Source organism: Canis lupus, chromosome 22, assembly GCF_011100685.1.
Source record: "Canis lupus familiaris isolate Mischka breed German Shepherd chromosome 22, alternate assembly UU_Cfam_GSD_1.0, whole genome shotgun sequence".
Lineage (NCBI taxonomy): Eukaryota > Metazoa > Chordata > Mammalia > Carnivora > Canidae > Canis > Canis lupus.
The window spans coordinates 59081780-59101246 of NC_049243.1; the positions used below are offsets into that span (position 1 = coordinate 59081780).

Genomic DNA, 19467 nt, shown 5'->3' on the forward strand with positions numbered 1-19467 from the left:
AGACATTTCTCCAAAGACATACAGATGGCAATAGACTTGAAAAGATGCTCAATGTCATTTATCATTAGGGAAATGCACCTGTCAGAAGGGCTAAAATCAAAACCACGAGAAACAAGTGTTGGTGAGGATGTGGAGAAAGGGGAACCCTCCTGCACTGTTGGTGGGAATGCAAGCTGGTGCAGTCACTGTAGAAAACAGTATGGAGGGTCCTCAAAAAGTTAAACATAGAACTACCCTAGGATCCAGCAATTACACTTTTGGGTATTTACCCAAACAATACAGAAACACTAATTCAAAGAGATACGTGTACCCTATTTACTGCAGCATTATTTACAATAGCCAAGATATGGAAGCAACCGAACTGTCCATCGATAGATGGATGGATAAAGAAGATTTGTATCTTTTTTGTATTTGTATACAGTGGAATAGTATTCAGCCTTAAATATGAAAGAAATCTTGCCATTTGCAACAACATGGATGGAGCTAGTGTGTAATGTTAATGTTAACATTGTATAGTGTATAATGTGTAGTGTATAATGTTAACCAAAATAAGTCAGTTGACAAGAGAAAGACAAATACCATGAGATTTCACTCCTATGAGGAAGTTAAGAAATAAAGCAAACAAAGGGGCAGCCCAGGTGGCTCACTGGTTTAGTGCTGCCTTCAGCCCAGGGCATGATCCTGGAGACCCGGGATCGAGTCCCATGTCGGGCTCCCTGTAGGGAGCCTGCTTCTCCCTCTGCCCGTGTCTCTGCTTCTCTCTCTCTCTCTCTGTGTCTCTCATGAATAAATAAATAAAATCTTAAAAAAAAAAAAAAAAGGAAACGAGGAAGACAAATGAAGACAGAGATTCTTAACTACAGAGAACACCCTGAAGTCACCAGAGGGGAGAGGGCTGGGGGCTGGGGGTAATTAGGGATGGGGAGGATGGAGGGGACAGTCTTGATAGGCACTGAGTAATGTACAGAGTTGCTGAATCACTATACGGTACACCTGAAAGTAACATAACACTGTATGTTAACTACTACTGCAAGTAAAATAAGAAACTTTGATGAAAAACAAGAAAAAAAGAGGAAGGTGGTCCAGCACCTTGTCCCAGAGGGGTCCCACCCTATACCCACCACAGAGGAAAGCCGAAGGCACACCTGGACCTGTCCCCAGTGATACTGGAAGTCAAGCACTGAACTATAAAGCAGGCTTTTCTACTAAAAAGGACAGGCACTGATGTGAGGAAGGTGAGCAGGTTGGAAAGCATCTGGTCCCTAGGGAGCCTGGAGCCTTCCTCCCAACCCTCTGCCTCATCACCACGGCTCACACCGCCCCCTCTGCTGGCCAAGTCGGGCACTGCGTGAGCTTACACAAAACAAAACCTTACCTTGAGATGGTGGAACATTCTATGTGCCAGCCAGGTCTTCCCTTTCCCCAAGGAGAGGCCCAGAACACCTCCTGGGGTTTGGCTGCCTTCCACAGGGCAAAGTCGCTGGCATGCCGCTTGTCGGAATCAACTGCCAACAACAAACGATCAATCAGGGCGAGGATCTAAGGCAAACCCACACAGCGTGGCCACAACATCTCCAAGATGCTGCTGCTTCTTATAGGTGGCCTCAGATGTGTCTCATTTCCCCACATGTCAGCTGGAAGGACCACCCCACACTGTCACATGTCAATGACATGCCGGAGTATGCGGTCTCACTGCTGCAGTGGAGATTTCGAATAGCAATCACTGATGCCTCTTCCCACGGATGCACTGAGCTGAGCTATCTGCCTTCCTCCTTCCTCATTCTTCTCGTGAGAAAGCTGTGTGCCAGCAAATGAGTTTGAGTAACTTCTCCCCCCAAAAAGACAATTATAGAGATAAAAAGAGTTACCAGAATACCAATCACACTAGAGCAAGAAACCTCGGAAGAAGAGGGCTGGGTGACAGGATATGGGTGTACAAGCCAGTACTGGGCTCTCTGTTCCAACACCTGAAGCAGCCAAGATGCCCTCCGACAGGTGAGTGGGTAAACAAGCCATTCTGTATCCAGACAAGGGAATGCTCTTCAGCACTAAAAACAAATGAGCTATCAAGCCATGAAGAGACAAGAAGATGGCTGAGTTCCGTCCCCAAGGGGCTCTGCCCTTGCCCAGGTCCTGGTGGGAACTGGGGGCTTAAATGCACATTTTCACTGAAATGCATATTAAGTGAAAAAAGCCCATCTTAAAAGGCCACGTACTATATGGTTCTAACTTTACAGCATTCTAGAAAAGGCAAAACTATGCAGACAGTAAGAGATCACTGGTTGCCACGGGTGAGGAGGGAGTGAGGGAGGATGGGCAGCTGAAACACAGGGCATGTCTGAGGGCAGTGAAGTGACCATGGGACACTATCGTAGTGGACATGTGTCATTACACATTTATCCAACCCACAGAATATACACCAAGAGTGAACCCTGATATAAACCATGGACTCGGCGTAATTATGTGTCCAGACAGGTTCATCCACTGGGACAAGCATCCTATTCTGGCAGGTGACGTTCATACAGGGAAAGCTGTGCCTGAGTAGCGTCAGGGGAACGTGGAAAATCTGTTCCTTTCCGTCAATTTTGCTATGAACCTAAAAGCGCCCTAAAATAAAGACTAATTCTTTTTAAAGATTTATTTATTTGAGAGAGGGAAGGTGGGGGGAAGGGGCAGAGGGGGAGAGAGAAATAGAGTAGAAAGAACCCCAAGCAGACTTCCTGCTGAGCGTGGAGCCCCACATGGGACTCAATCCCTTAAACCTGAGAGCAGACCTGAACCAAAACCAAGAGTCGGCTGATTCAACCGATTTGGCCGCCCAGGGGAACCCTAAACACAGACAGAAGCATTGCTGATGCTAGAAACGTGTCTCAGAAACACATCCTCTGCTTCCCCAGGGCATGCTGGCATGTGGGCCGTCTAGCGGTTCTCGGTTCTGGCCTTTCAGGAGGGGAGCCAGACATGCATTGAGTAAGAGTAACAGACACCATTTCTGAGGAGTCATATACTACTGTTAGCAATTAAATGTAAATGGTGTACTTTGTAGAGCACAGGATAATGACTTCAGTCAAAAATTACTTGGACAATTTGTCTTTTGGGTTTTGCTTGTCTTTATTTGGTTCTCTTAAATAGTATCCTTCTAAAATTATTTTAAATTTACTTCTACACATGTATTTCTTCTCCATAAAAATAACGCCAATCAAATATCACTGTAACAGTGTGAGGATAAATTAAAATATTCCCGAGAATGTGATATATGGTAAAATACCTACTGGGATTTGATATATGGCAATATATATATGGAACCGAGTATGATAGCAGATGGAGAAGAGCGTGAAAATGTGACAGTATGATGAGTGTTCCTGCGGGAAGCCCGCGGACGGGCAAACGTGCCTCCCAGGGAGAAGAGCCAGAGGGCTCTCACAACCTGCCCAGTGAACCTCACACTCTCTAAATTTCCTTTCTTGGAAACAATGAATTAAATTTAAAACACAGCAGGGACGGATGGTCTGGCGCCAGCACCACATCTGAGTGGGAGGAAGGAGGGCCAGGCCTGTGCCCTACACCCCTGTGCCCGAAGTGGGAGGCTGGGGTCCACCCACCTGGCTCTCCAAGGGGACCGGGGACCACACCAACTAGCTTGCCGTACTTGTCTCCTCTCGACTGCAGATCGAAGTAGACATTGCCTATTTTACAAAGGTAATTGAGATTCCATCATTTCTCTGCATCACTGAATTCTATCCAGAAACCAACATTGCACTATATGTTAACTAAGTAAAATTTAAATAATAAAAAAGAAAAATCAGTTCAAAAGAGAATATGAACAACTATTGAAAATTTTAAAAAAAGAATTCATCATTTCTCAGTCTTAAATATCAGCATCTATCTAGGCATATTAGCTAACAAGTAATTAGCATATTAATAACAAGTAATACAGCATCTGGCCTTCATGTGGCCCCTTTATTCTGGCCCCAGATCAGAACAAACACCAGCACCGCTATTTTATAAAAGCACACGTTTGGACACGTCATGAAATGTCCAGAGGTGGAAATGAAAACCCAAGTGTAAGATCTGGTGTCAAATGTTCAGATGGTTTTTTAGTGAGAAGGAAGAGTGAGTGTCACCACAGGTGTGCATTAAGCTCCCAGCTTTTCGCGACGCACCTGCTACCAGGGGAACCCTGTCGTAACCCGGATATGTCTACTTAGATCCCAAACACCTCCACACCCGAGCAGATGACGGAGGAGTGATAGCCCCAGAGGGCTGTGTCCCGCAGCCACACCATCAGATCTCTATCCTGAACTGGGGGGGTTGGGGAGCAGCTCGGCACAAGGACCCCAGGTGGGTCAGTCCTCTCCACCCAGAGCCTACACCCGAGCTCCAACCACGCTGGGGACGAGCCAGGGGGCTGCAGTGCAAGCGGCTATCCAGGAAGCCAGAACACAAACAGCACTCCGACAAGGCTTTATAAGAAACTGCTCTTTCACGGAGGACACATTTCTTGTTATCAATTTGCTGAACAAACAGTTCTTCACAAAGTTTCAAAATTCAAATTACAACAAGTTTTTGTGGAATTGTCACAAAGTCCAAATTAATGGAGTCTGAGTTAATGGCACCTTATTTTAATTATTTTATTATTATTTTAATAACACTATCGTTATTAAAAATGTACAATAAGGCTTTGTAATAAAGTGATAAAACAAGCAGCATCTCTTGCTAAGGCACGTTTGGACCTCTGCTCCTCTGGGCTGCTTGTCCCAAGTCATGTTTTGCAGCAGTGGGAAGACTATGTCTGTATTTTCCGGGGCAAACTCAGGTTCAGTCACCCAAGCCCCTTAAAAACAAGTTTTTCTTGGAGACAAAATCTCAATATAGCAAATGAGGTAAAGTAAAAACACTGTTCTGAAGTAAGCATCAGTAATTGAGACAGGCAGCACCCATGTCTGGGGCCCCAGGGGCCCTGCGTGTGTATCTGTGCTTGCAGGTAGGACCCTGTAAGAAGGGTTCTTACAGAACCTGCAGAAACTGTGTCTAGTGTTATGCTTTATACTTTGTTATTTACTTGCAACGAACATTGCAAGACCCACATATCCCAACTCTGGGCTGGGCATGCTAGTGGGTCACTAGAAGCAAAAGTTTTTCTGATCCCAGAAGTGACAAAATATGAGTGTGTTAATGGCACGCTGAGGCAGACAATGCCGGGCAACCAGTGGGCACAGCACAGGTGCCAGAGTGGGGGTGGAGGTCTGCAAGAAGAGATATCCTGGGAGGGAGACAGCTCTGGTCAGGTGCACAGGATGCGTGGGATTTGGGTCGAGAAGGGCTGGAAGGGGGAGGTGAGGCTGAGGGTGACGGTGAGCCCTGGGGCAGCAGACAGTGGGCAGGAGTCTGCCAGAAGGACACGATCAAGCACGGCCAGGGGTCAGCAGTGGGTAGCGGAGGCCGGAGGGGCAGCTCCACGCAGGGGGAGGCAGGGAGGCCCAGATGCATTTGGGGACACATCAAATCAGTAAAGACAATAAATCGCGCCTACTTTCTCAAAATCCAACGGGTATTCACCCAATGATCCATTTCAATACCACAACCCCTACCTTGCGCTGTTGAATAAGCGTGCCCGTTAGCAATGATGCCCTCGATGAAAGAAATGATCTGGGGGATGGTTTCGGTTACCCTCACGTACACCGTGGGGGGCAGGACCTGGCAGGAAGCAAAGGAGAAATGACGATCCCTGGGTGACACACATTGGTCAGCCACAGGGCTCCCACTGCTCACTCTCCCCACTCGCGACAGGCAGACGCCACAACACACGCTACCTTCAAGGCTGCCATGTCTTGTTTAAATTCCTCTTCATAGAGGTTGGCAAGAGAAGCAGGTGACATGTTCATCTGCAGAGAGACGAGGCGGGCTGGTCAGCAGGTTGGGCTCCCCACCCCTGCGGCTGGCCTCCGTGGGCCCTGTGTGCTCCCAAAGGGGCCTTGGTTTTAGGTCCCAAACTCCTTCTAGTATCTCACCTAGTCACAAAGTCACCCCGTCCTCTGGTCAGAGAGAAAACAGGAATAAACAATATCATGATTTCTGTTACATAATTCAAAACAAAACCCCAAAACACACAAAAAAGCTTCCACTTTCCTAGGGCAAGGGCAAGTTCGATTAATCTATTCTACGTAATAACCAGAAACTTGAGTTTCTATCTTATCCCTTATGCCTTGGGGAGCAAGAAAACACGTCAAAAATACATGAAAGAGGAACTCTCTAAGAAGTGTTTTGAAAGCAACAGAGCACCTGAACACAGGGCAGCAGGCGGGTGGCCGGGCTGGTGGTGGCTGGGGGAGCAGTGGGCCAATGGCTGGGAGGAAGGGACATGGTGGCAGTGGGGGGTGGCCGGGGTGGGGGGTGGCAGGGGGCAGTGGACAAGTGGCTGGGCTGGGTGGTGGCAGGGGGAGCAGCAGGCCAGTGGCTGGGCTAGGGGGTGGCAGGGGGGAACACGGTGGCAGCGAGGGGTGGCCAGGCTGGAGGGTGGCTGGAGGCAGTACGTGAGTGGCTGGGCTGGGGGGTAGCAGGGGGCAGTGGACAGGTGGCTGGGCTGGGTGGTGGCAGGGGGAGCAGCGGGCCAGTGGCTGGGAGGAAGGGACACAGTGGCAGCGGGGGGTGGCTAGGCTGGAGGGTGGCAGGGGGCAGCAGACGGGTGGCCAGGCTGGGGGGTGGCTGAGGACAGTGAGCGGGTGGCCAGGCTGGGGGGTGGCAGGGGGAGCAGCGGGCCGGTGGCTGGGAGGAGGGGACACGGTAGCAATGGGGGGTGGCCAGGCTGGGGGGAGGGGCAGCAGGTGGGTGGCCGGGCTGGTAGGGGTGCAAGAAGTACAGGCAAACCCCATAGACAAAGAGATTCTCAATTTCTGAGCCCAGGGCATTCAGGGGCATGGCCCTCCAGTCCCAAGGGCTCCGAAGGCACTGGCACACAGAACTGGGCTTCCTGAAGCATTTTTTACTTTTCAGCAGAAAAAAAAAAGCTCTAAGACCAAAAGCATGAAAGGACCAGAAGCTGCTCCCCCCCCCCCTCAACCAGCATCTGCAGCTCTTGCTCCTCCGGCCCCTACCAGGGCTCTGCGTCCTGCCGAACACACTGCAGCTCCAGGACCGCAAGAAACTTTCTCAAGTGAGATGCCACCTCCAGCCCTGTCACTCTGCAGCCACGTTCTTCCCTGCCCAATGCCCCAGAAAGGCAATCATCCTAGAAACTTCACCACCAAACATTTACTGAATAAATAAATCTGGTGAGCAAAGTGACTTTTCAGCTGTGTGGCTGTGGCCAAGGCAATGAACTTCTGTGTCTTCAGCTTTTTTTTTTTTTTTTTAATTTTATTTATTTATTCATGAGAGACACAGAGAGAGGCAGAGACACAGGCAGAGACACAGGCAGAGGCAGAAGCAGGCTCCCTGCGGGGAACCTGATGTGGGACTGATATCAGGACCCCGGGATCACGACCTGAGCCAAAGGCAAATGCTCAACCACTGAGCCACCCAGGCGTCCCAGCCTTTGGCTTTCTTTCCAACACAGAGATGATCCCACCTAACAACCCCCAAGATTGCTACAAGGATTCTGTGCACATCTGGGAAAGACAACCGGGCTCCCAGACACATGTCTGCATCCCCTCCTGGAACTGTAGCACCTTGCACACACCGCCTGCACCCAGCTCCCTCTCTCCGCTACCACCACCATCCCACCCTGGCCGTGCACTCGGAGCTGCTAGCTCCCCAGGCCCCCTCCTCACACCCTCTTCTGCTGGGACACATGCAGGTTCACTTCTAAGCTACAGACCCAGACACCAGACTGCTGGTTGGGGGGCAGGTGCACGCAAAAAATAAAAAATGTCTCCTGGCCGCCCCCCCCACGGAGGGTGCACGGGTCTGAAACCTGAGAGAGCCCTGAATGCACAAGGGGCATACTTGGGGACTTCAGCAACGTGACTGCTAACAAATGCCTTCTCGCTGTAAGTAACATGTACTCTGAACATCTCGTGTTCAGGAGCCGCTTATGTGAAATGATCTATAATCACCATACCCATTTCTCCACTGGCTTATGGCACTCTTCTTGTTCATTTGTAGGAAGTGTTGTTACATGAAAGAAATTAACCTTTTATCTCTGATATGAATTTCAATTATCTTCAGTCTTTCAACTCTGTGGTTATTTTATGTCACACAGAAAATGTCACTTCCATATTTAGCCATCCTTTGTATTTCTCAATCTTTTCCCACAAATGGCTCCTGGGTTTGATAACAGATTTAGGAGAGTGTTCCGCAATATGAGGCTATAAATAGGGCATTTTAGTAATTCGTAGTTCCATTTCTTTCACATTAGACTCCAATCTTCCTTGATCTGGTTGTGAGGCACACATCCAACCTGGGTTTATTTTTTTTCCCCAGATGCTTACCTAACTGCCAACACTTTTTTACCAGATAATTCTTCTCTTCTCCACTGATTTGAAATGCCACCGTTATCACAAATTTCCATTATTTACCATGTCTATTTCCAACTTTCCAGTGTGTTCCCTTATCTGCTCATGGTATCTGTACAATGTACCTGTACAATGATATTTAACTTCTACAACCTTGGGGCCGCTGGGTGGCTCAGTCGGTTAAGTATCTGCCTTCGGATCAGGTCAAACTGAGGTCATGATCCCGGGGTCCTAGGATCAAGCTCCACATGGAGTCCCCCATGGGGTCCCCTGCTCTGCAGGGAGCCTGCTTCTCCCTCTCCCTCTGCCTGCCACTCCCCCTGCTTGTGCTCACTCTGTCAAATAAATAAAATCTTTTAAAAAGTAAAAAAATAAAAAATGTCTACAACCTTCACAGTGACAAACGCACACTGGTGAATGCTTGGGGACAGGATGGCAAAGCGGAAAGGATGACAAGGGGCAGAGGCAGCTTCTGGGAGCGATGGACAGAGATGTTCACCCTGACACTGGTGATGGGTTCACAGGTGCACAGGTTTCATCCTGCTGTACACCTCGTGTGTACTCCACGCAATTTACTGTAGGTCTGTTTGACCTCAAAGCTGTGCCCGAAAAAAGAAAGGAATATGTGAAAGTAAAAAATTGTCTCTAGCTTTAGAAGTGTTTTTTGGGTTTTTGTGTATGTTTTTAAAGATTTATTTATTTATTTGAGAGAGAGAGAGAGAGAGAGAGCGCATAAGCAAGGTGGGGAGGGGCAGAGGGAGAAGCAGACTCCCACTGAGCAGGGAGCCTGATGCAGGACCCTGACATGATGACCTGAGCTGAAGGCAGATGCTTCACCGACTGAGCCACCCAGGTGCCCCGCTTTAAAAGTTTTTTTTTTTTTTTAAAGATTTTATTTATTTATTCATGAGACAGAGAGAGAGAGAGAGAGAGGAGAGAGGCAGAGACACAGGCAGAGGGAGAAGCAGGCTCCATGCAGGGAGCCCAATGTGGTACTCGATCCCGGGATCACACCTGGAGCAAAAGGCAGATGCTCAACCGCTGAGCCACCGAGGTGTCCCTAAAAGTGTTTTAATATTAGGCAGGACTACACCTTCCTTAACATGCTTCCTTCACAGACTTCTCCTGGCCCCACAGGAACATTAAAATCCATGTGTCTAGTTCTGAAAGGGCGGGGTGGTTGTAAGGACACACACACACACACGCACACACGCTCCTTTGAATGACCCGTCCGACGCCACACAGCCCAAGCCAGCAAGCCCTGCTCCACCTGTGGCTGCTCCAGCTCACACGCACGAGCCTGAGGGGCACGGTTTGGAAACGCCAAGTGGCAGTGAACTGTAAGTAGGACACCAGTCTATTGCTGGCCTTGCACAGAGGAGTGGAATTGTGTTTTAAAAGAAAGTTTTCAAATTTAATCTTTGGGCAGCTGGTCACACCACGTATCTGGACAGCACTGCTCTCACTCCCCAAAAAACAAACTGCACACGGCAGGTGCCGACAGGCGGTCTCGGTGGTAGATTTCAGGTTACCGTCTCATGAACTGTCTCAAGCTGGGGCCCCGAGCAAGGGCCCCAGGGCTTTGTCCTGTGGGACACAGAGCCTGTGTCCAGCCCTCTTCTCGCAAAGAAGGGCAATAGGGGCTAGTGTCCCGAAACCCAGAAAGAATACCTTTGGCTTGAGTCACTCTGACACATTCGTTCCAATTTCTCCTACAGATGTGCCAACGCCAGTGTACCGCTCCTCTTGTAGCTCTCGCCCCAGAAATCCTCCTGTGGTTTTTACCCCTACAAACCTTAACACTGCGCCAAAAATTAAAGTCAAGGGAGTGATTCAGGAAAGTGTAATATTGTAATTTCAAATATTGTAAAAGTGAGTGCTGGAGCAGATGGTGTGAAGAGTATCGCCATCACTTTAAAAAGTTGCATTAGATAAAAAATAGCCTTTTTGCCAGATACTAAAGAACCAGTAGATGCTTTCATAACCCTGTTTCAGACACATGTTTTATCATCTTAGAGACATTATCTTGAGAAAAGCTATTCAGTGCCGCATTAGTATCTGACACAGAGGGAAATCTCCAGGCATCAAAAATTAAATGCTCTATACATACAGAATTTTTAAGTGAACCTACCCATAAGCTATGGATAATACAACTCACAAAAGTAACAAGCGACACCTCCTGTGGCATTTGTGAAATCCTCTAGGTAACCTCCTTCCTGCTGCCTTCACCTGGTGCTGCCGCCCCTCCTCCTAAAGTCTGCCCCTCCCCCCCAGATGCCTCCACAACCCTGCCCGCCCCTCATCTGAGCCCTTCAGCCCTTTTCCTTTTCCCTTTCCCCTTTCCTTTCCCCCCACCCCCTACCAGGCCTTTCAGGGGCACTTTCACCTCCAATTCTGAAGATTCACAACAGAGCCCATTTCATCAAGTGCAGAGACCCACACGTGCTGTCTCAGTCCTGAGTGAGGGCAGATCAGATCAGCGGGTCACCTTCCTCCAGAACAACTCCTCCTGCTGCCTGGTCCCTTCCAACACCGTGCTCACTATGCCACAGACCACAGCTTTCTTGCTACCAGCTCCCCGCCCTCTCAGCAGGCAGCACCTCTGGGCTCAGCCTTCCCAGCGAAGGCCCTGGGCCCCCTCCTTAGCTCCTTCAGGGACCGTTCCAGCACATCCCAGAGAACAGCACGGCTCCGTGCCCCCACCCCTCCCCGGTCTGTCCTACCTGTGGACCAGACAACGCTCCTTTCCTCCTCCTGTTTGCTCAAAAGCTTCACTCTACAATCCAAAGGCTGTGTCCCCGGCGAGTGGCTGAGCGCAAACTGAAGTCAGACAGCCCAGGACAGACACCCCCAAGCTCAGCCCCCTTGCCCCCCACACTCTGCACACAGGGTACTGTGGGGTTGGCCATCTGGTGCCAGCAGTGGGAGCCCCTCGCTCCTCGCTCTGCCTCCCGGCTGTCCCCTCCCATCTCTGCCCCTTACCTGCACTCCCCACAAAGGAATGGCTCACCTGGGCCCCAGGGCCTTGGCTGGACCAAGGGGACACCTGACCCCAGGGGCAGAGAGAGAACACCAGGGACGGTGATGAACCCCAAGCCTGGCCTGGTCACCCTTCACTTTCGGCTTATGGCATCTTCTGACACCAAACGTGCCTTTCCCACCTCCAGCCACTTGGGCTGTCCACCTGCAGCTGGATGTCCCACCATTCAACCCTCTCCTGACACTAACTCCCCGGGTCAGCACAGACCCCATGGGACTCTTCACTGGCATAGCTGTGCTGGGAATTGTGATGCTAAAGCGGATCCACTCCTTGTACCGCCGCACAGGTGCCAGCTTTCAGAAAGCCCAGCAAGAATTTGCTGCTGGTGTCTCCTCCAACCCCGCGGTGCGAACTGCCGCCACCAACGCAGCCGCTGGCGCTGCTGAAAATGCCTTCCGAGCCCCATGAGCCCTGGCAGGGATGCCTTGGCCCTGCCACTGGAGGGAGCGCACTTAGCCCCCATCCCTGAGGGCTCTGGGGCTTGGTGAGACATCCGTCACTACTTGGGGTCTCCTCTCATGCCCCCAGGTCCGCAGCCATAACTGCTGACCCTGACTTAAGGGTGTGAGGAGCCCACTGTGACCCAGTCCTGCTACCTCTGCCACCCCCCCCGAATAGGCCACACTACTGCCACCTCTCACACCCCAACCCAGCTTCCCTCTGCTGTGCCAAGGCTGTTGCTTCGGTTATTTAAATAAAAAGATGCCTGATTCACCCCCCAAGATTCTGATTCCACTGGTCTAGGATGCAGCCTGGCATGAGACTGTTGACAATTTGACAATTCCCCAGGGGCTTCTCACCACCTCTCAGGGGCTTCTAGTGAGCAACCAGGGTTGAGAAACATCTTAAACTGTAAGCCTTCTTTTCCCTTTATAATTTTGTTTCTTTCTTAAGAGACACCAGGCGCATGGGGTCCTTGGGTCACCCAAACTTCTGCCAGAGTCTAAAGTTGGGGGTTTGATACGAATCACAGAACTCAGGAAAGCACTCCACTTACTCCAAACCATCCTCGGTTTATCATAAAGGACACAGCTCAGGGGCAGCATGGGACAAGGGCTGGAGCTCCCAGACTCTCTCCAGCGCCACCCTCCCAGCACCACCCGTGTTCATCAGCCTGAAGCGCCGAGCCCCTCTCCCCCATTTCAGGGGTGTTTTTTTGTTTTGTTTTTGTTTTGTTTTGTTTTTTAAAGACTTTATTTATCTATTAGGGAGAGACACAGAGAGAGACAGAGGCAGAGACACAGCCAGATGGAGAAGGAAAAGCAGGCTCCACGCAGGGAGTCCGATGCAGAACTCGATCCCGTGACTCAGGATCACGCCCTGGGCCAAAGGCAGATGCCCAACCACTGAGCCACCCGGGGGTCCGTCGGGGGTGTTTATAGAGGCTTCGGTATATAGGACAGTTGATTAATCACTGGCCACCGGTGATCAGCTCAAGGCAGGAGTGGGGGCGAAAGTTCTCAGCACTCTCTGTGGCTGGGTCTCTGGGACCCCAGCCTCCGTCCTGAAGCTCTCGAGGGGCCCAACCATGATCTCATGAGCAAAGACACTCTCTCACTCCACAGATTCAATGGATTTTAGGCGCTCTGTGCCAGGAACTAGGACAAAGTCCACCCATATCTTTATTAGACCAAAGCCTTGAGCTGACTGAGCTTCAAATTTCTGTATCCAAGTTTGCGTTTCTTTAGGTACCTCACTCTAAATCTGCTCTCTGGGACACCCCTCTCTTGCAGCAGAGCTCCCACCAACCCCGCCAATGGGCCCATCTCTGGCTGTGTCCTCCCCACCCCAGAGTGAGTGGTCTCCACTGGACCAAGAGCAACCCAAGAACAAGGACCAAGTCCAAGTTCCCAGTACATCCCCTGGGCCCAGCCGCCCCCACCTTTCCAGCCTCACCTGCAAGTCCCCCCTATGGCCCATGGGAGCTGGACCACAGGTTCCCACACAGCCCTTCATGCAGGTCTTGGCCCGTTCTCGCACACCCCTCTGCCCAGATGTCCTTCCTGCCCTCACTCCTCACCACCCATCCTCTGCTAATGTTTGATCCTGAGCTAACCTCTTCCAGTGAGTCACTTGGGTGACTCCCAGGGAGCTGTGATGGTCTTCCCTGTACCCCTCTACCTGGACTTGTAAAATGAACGTCGCACACAGAGCATCCCTCTGTGGGTTCATCTGCCTCACCCGACACAAGCTCCATGAGCCAGGACCTGGCTTCCCCACCTTTGTCAGCACAAAGCCAGGCACAGGCCTGACCCTGGACAGTTCTGGAAATGGAAACTGAATCTCCTGTAAGGGAGCATGACGCACTGGCTAAGGTACCCAAACAAGACAAACCCGGGAAGCCCAACCAGGCTGAGGACGTGAGGGTAACATCTAAAGATGGGCTCCAGCCCATCTTAGCACCGTCAGTAAACACTCTCTAAACCACCCCAACTCTAAGAAGAAAAACCTTATCAAATAAACCATTCCTCCTGGATCCAGTAACTCCACTTTGGGAAACATATTTAGTGAAAGAAAAGATATTCATGCAGCCCTGTTTTTTGTTTTTAAGATTTTATTTATTTATTCATGAGACACACACAGAGAGAGGCAGAGGCACAGGTAGAGGGAGAAGCAGGCTCCCTGTGGGGAGCCCAATGTGGGACTCGATCCCAGGCCTCCAGGATCACGCCCTGGGCCGAAGGCAGACACTCAACTGCTGAGCCTCCCAGGTGTCCCAGCAGCCCTGTTTTTAACAGCTATAAACACCACAGCCAATGATGGGGAACTGCTGAACAGCACCCGGGGTGAATGCTGTCTAGTTGTTTAAAAGGCAAATTAGGGGGTGCCTGTGGGCTTGGGTCTGGGGGCGTGGGGAGCGTGCAACTCTTGATCTCAGGCTTGTGAGTTCAAGCCCCAGGTCAGGGGCAGAGACTACTTAAATAAAACTTAAAAAAAAAAAAAAAAAAAAAAAAAGGCACATTGATAGAAAATAGGGAGATGTGGTTTCTAGAAAATAAGTTTGAGAGAAAGTAGAATATAGAAGTAACTCAAGAGTCCAAAAATAAGAACAGTAAATCAGAGTATCTCCATGCAATAAAATGCTATACAACTATTTAAAAATGGTCAAGTGGCAACTAGGTGGCTCAGTGGTTGAGCATCTGTCTTCAGCTCAGATCCTGATCCCAGGGTCCTGGTATTGAGTTCTGCATTGGGCTCCCTGCAGGGAGATTGCTTCTCCCCTGCCTAGGTCTCTGCCTCTCTCTCTGTGTCTCTCATGAATAAATACATAAATAAATCCTTAAAATAAAATAAATAAAAATGGTCAAGAGTATTTAAAAACATGAAAAAATACTCAAAATACATTAAGCGTAAAAAGCAGACTATAAAGTATAGACTGGTTTCCTAAAAAATAGTATATACAGTTTCTAGTACATACATCTTCTAAAATAACAGGAATGTAAAGCACTTGGTGTAGGTTTTTGCATAGATTAGATCATCTACCAGTAATATACAGAGGTTTAGAGATCACTGTTAAAGTTGCCAATTATGAAAACCAGAAAGTAGACTTCTTAAAAACTGTAATACTTAACTTCTCAGTTAAAACTTTCCCCCAGAGCTTACCTTAAATACTGAAAGATTATAAGAGAAGTGTCCTGTGCACTCAGCCAACAAGAAAATTGAACCTCCATGAGCTGCTTGCCTGTTCTGAAAGCGGGACTTAGCCGCTGGAGGCCGCGGGGCGAGGGAAGGGACAGGGTTCAGGGCAGGACACCAGGGCAGGGGGAGAGGACCCATTTGGTGACCAGAATCCAACAGGCCTCCTTTCCCAGGGCAGAGAGTCCCGTGATAACCTGACAGAGTGGCCTCGCTGGGCTACGTGTGGATGCAGAGATGCGGAACACCCTGTGGAGCCGCTATTGGGACTGTCATGTTCATCCGTCCAGTTACTGGCCAACATCATTGTCTGCGCTTACCTCGGAGGCTCTGTGAATAATTTTATCGTCCACATCTGTGATTCCCATCACCATGATGACGTTGTATCCAAAAACCCTGGTGAGGATCCTCCGGATGATATCAAACCTAACATATGAGCTGAAAGGAAAGAGTTGTCAGGATGTCTTGAATGCACAAAGTCACCACTGGGATCTTTAAAAAGGAACGCTTTGGGGGATCCCTGGATGGCTCAGCGGTTTGGTGCCTGCCTTCGGCCCAGGGCATGGTCCTGGAGTCTCGGGATCCAGTCCCACATCAGGTTCCCTGCATGGAGCCTGCTTCTCCCTCTGCCTGTGTCTCTGCCTCTCTCTCTCTGTGTGTGCCTCTCATGAATAAATAAAATCTTAAAAAATAATAAAAATAAACTTATTAAAAAAAAAAAAAGGAACACTTTGCATTGTAACAGGCTACTCTGCACTTTGGGTGTGTGATGGGACTGACGGGTTCCGTGCCGCTAGGAAGAGGACAAGCCTTCCCCCCACTGGCCCACACAGATCCTCCCAAGAAATCAACACAGGCATCACCGCGATGTCAGGCACACGGTTGGCATGTTTCCTGCTGCAGCTGTTAAGTGAGTTGACACCCACTTAATGGTATAACAGTTCACTGGTAATACACTCCCACGAGGTAAAGTACTGAGAGCTTTTACCATCCTTGTTCATTTCTAGAATATCTAGAACAACTGGAATGCTCCACTATGGCAAAACAGAAGGTGCAGCAAACCAAGGACGAGGCCGTGAGAATTGTGTGGCATTACTCCTGAGAAACGCGCACACCATCATGGGAAATTAAAATACCAGCTTACGGGTAGGCCACACTTGGGGTGCTCTGTTGTGTAAAACCAAAAGGGCTCCAGAGCATTTAAAACGTCAAGAATCTGGTTTCCCATAAAAGCAGCCTTAGAACTCAAGGTCAGCTAATCTCATGCTCATCTGTCACCCACCCAGCCTCACAGGTGGAACACTAGCCCGTCGTTGCACCCCGCCTGCTTCCCACATTCCCCTTCCCCGAGCACAGCGCCACTGACCAAGCGAGGTTGCTCGGAAACTCCTTGCCAAGATATTTAATCATGGAAGCCTCGGGCGGCTTATTTATAAATTGGGCAGAATCCCAGGAGGCCATGGGGTCGCTGACCATGATCCTGGCGCTTACACAGCACGACATCCTAGAGGCAGGGGCTGTTGTCACCACGGTCATCAGTGTCCTTCATCTGCCCCCCCCCCCCCCCCAGGGACCACTCCCCACACACATGACCAGCAAGGTCCCCATCTGACCCTGAGTGACATTAGCAACAGCCCTCCGCCCCGCTGTCAGAACCACACTGGCTAGTGTTTGTAAAGCATTTAGAAAAGAGCCTGGCATACTGCTTGTGCTGTGTCTGTTAACTACGTGTCTTTTTTTTTTTTTTTTTTTTTTTTTTTTAAGGTAAGCTCTATGGCCAGGGTGGGGCGTGAACTCATGACCCCGAGGCTGAGTCGCATGTTCTACCCACTGAGCCAGCCAAGTGCCCCAAGTACCTGTCTTTTTAAAATAGAGGCCGGTGTGGTTACCTGGGGGAGGAGAGTGGGGGGACGTGAACTTGGACGGGAAATTGGTACAGACTTCCAGAACTGTCGCGATGTCTTTAGGATCCCAGGACCCCAGGATCATGACACAAGCCAAAGGCAGATGCTCAACCGTTGAGCCACACAGACGTCCCGTAACGGTTTTAATGGCTAAGGAAATATCTTGTAAAGTCCCATGAATCTGGAGAGTCTCAAGGACCTGAGAGCCAGCTTTTTGAAGTGAAGCCATCAGGAAGGTCATGCTCCATCTCTTAACGGAGGGTGGGCCTGACACGTCACCTGGCTGCATGGTGCAAACCCCATCTGATCTCAGAAACTGTATCTACTTGGCTCTATAAAAGAGCCTGATTTCATTCTGTCTTTGTGATCCTTCCCCAACATATTCCATACTTCAATAAAGAGGTCAAAAGATCCTTTTTAAAATCAATGGTGAGTTAGCCACCGATTCTGTTTTAACAAAACACAACTAACACACCAGCCTTCCTGCCTGGCATATGATTTTGTAAAAAGGTGTAGCAAATCAATGTAGCTTTTTTTAGTCTGAAACATAACAAGTTTAAAAAGTGAATAAGATAGGCTCCCGGGGGGGAGGGGGGGGGGCTCTGGGGCTCTGCTGATGAAGTGTCTGCCTTGGCTAGGTCATGATGTCAGGGTTCTGGGATCCAGCCCGCGTGGGCTCCCAGCTCAGCCAGGAGTCTGTTTCTCCTTTTCACTCTCTCCCAAATAAATAAAGTCTTTAGGAAAAGTGTAATTTTGACAAAGGCGGGGATGGTTAAGAGGTTGAGAAAGCAAGCACCAGATCAGACACAGCAGGCCCTGCCGCCCCCTGACTGCACGGCCTGGGGTAAGTTCTTGATCCCCGACAGCTGCTTGCCCCCCCCCCCCCCGCCCGCAGTCCACAGCAGGGGCTGTGTAAGCCATACTTTAGGGGTGTTGTTTCATCAAACTGTGAAGGCCCCAACAGATGGATACCATTTTCAGCCTCGTCTCAAAGATGACGAAACCAGGACTCAAGGTAGCAAATAACAAAATGGGCTGTCCAAATTTGGAAAGGAGAGATAAAACACAGAGGCCAGGAATCGCTTCTCTCGGCTGACTGCGGCCCCAGGGAGCTGGGGCATCTCACTAGATCCACCAGGAGGCAGCTAATTCCCAGGCAGGTTGTCAGCACCGCGCCGCACTGATGCCCCGTGAGACGGGCCCAGGGGCTTAGACTTCACCAGGAGAACCACGCGAGACAGCAGGTGCGCTTCCCGCAATCTCCGGACCGCAGCGACTCGGTATCCTGGGCTGACGCCCGGCAGACAGGGCCTGTCCGCGAAAGGCTCCGCCCAGAACAAACGGCCCCGGGAGCGCCGAAGCCCCAGGGGCGCACTCACCAGGCGTGGCCAAGGTGCGCGTGGTCATAGACGGTCGGTCCGCAGCTGTACCTGGGAACAGAGGGAGACCCACCAGGTGGAGCGCGCTCGCAAGGAAGCTCACTCAGCTCGCCCGGCCCTTGGCCCACGCTAAGCGGCCGCTCGGCGGGGCTGCCCCCGGATGCCCGACGGTGCTCCCACGGACCGTGGACTTACGAAGTGCCCCGCCCCCCCCCCCCCCCCGCTCGGTCCTCCGCCGCCCCAGGCCCGGCGGCTACCAGGAGGCGGCGTCCGCGCGGCCCACAATCAAGGGGTCCTTCCTCCGGGTGAGGCTGTTGTACACCCTGACGCCCGTGTCGTGGCCCTCTGGCTGCAGCCAGGCCTGCCCGCGCGCCCCCGACACCGCCCGCGCCCGGCCCCGCGGGGCCCCCAGGCCCAGCGCGACCCCCAGCAGCCGGGGGCCCGCACCCGGCCGGCGCGTCGGCAGCATGGCCCGCCCGCCCGCCCGCCCTGCCTGCCAGCCTGCCCGCCTGCCCGCCTCTCGGGGCCTCGCCACGCCTGCGCGGGGCGGGGCGGAGCGCGCGCTGGCCACGCCCACCCGGAAGCCGGCTCCCAGGCCCCGCCCACCCCGGAAACGGCCTCCCGGAAAGGACCTGCCCAACCCAGGAGGACGGACTCCCGGGCCCCGCCCAGCCCGGAAGAGGATCTCGCCACGCCACGCCCACCCCGGAAGGGACTCGGCCGCGCCCGCCCACTGCGGAAGAGGACCTGCCCCCGCCCAGCCGATCCCCGCAAGAGGAGGTCGGGAGCGGCGGCAGCGCCTCCCTCTGGCCCGCCGGGGGCTCGCCGTGGCCTCGCCGTGGCGCTCGGGGCGGGGAAGAGCGGGCGTCCCAGGCCGAGGACGAGGGGGCCCTTCTGCTCCTCCGATCCTGCCGTGCGCGGTGTTTGTGCTGACGCCGGCGAGTCGGAGTCGGGGCCGGGGCGCGGGAGGCCGCTGCCAGCCAGAGTTCACGGCGTGGGCACCTGCCTCCGGCTCCTCGCCTGCTCCGGAAGCACGTCTGCACCCCAGCACAGCA

General features: G+C 51.5%; 1 protein-coding gene across 5 annotated transcripts in view; it reads right to left on the reverse strand.

The window, feature by feature from the left end:
* Positions 1–18363, reverse strand: part of CARS2 (cysteinyl-tRNA synthetase 2, mitochondrial) — a 69046-nt gene extending 50683 nt beyond the window's left edge. For 3 of the 5 annotated variants that reach the window (XR_005376600.1, XM_038570046.1, XM_038570045.1), the window contains exons 1-6: positions 16496–16633; positions 15450–15567; positions 5814–5885; positions 5592–5697; positions 3603–3686; positions 1376–1505 (exon numbers count right to left, since the gene is read on the reverse strand). Coding sequence is in view for 4 of the 5 variants with exons in the window: in XM_038570046.1 (XP_038425974.1) it covers positions 1376–1505; positions 3603–3686; positions 5592–5697; positions 5814–5885; positions 15450–15567; positions 16496–16632 (647 nt within the window). In the remaining variant the exon portion in view is untranslated. Of the gene's footprint in view, positions 1–1375; positions 1506–3602; positions 3687–5591; positions 5698–5813; positions 5886–6011; positions 6036–15449; positions 15568–16495; positions 16634–17956 lie in introns of those variants that run through there. The other 2 variants (XM_038570047.1, XM_038570048.1) reach the window with 2 other exon arrangements.
* Positions 18364–19467: the final 1104 nt, after the last annotated feature.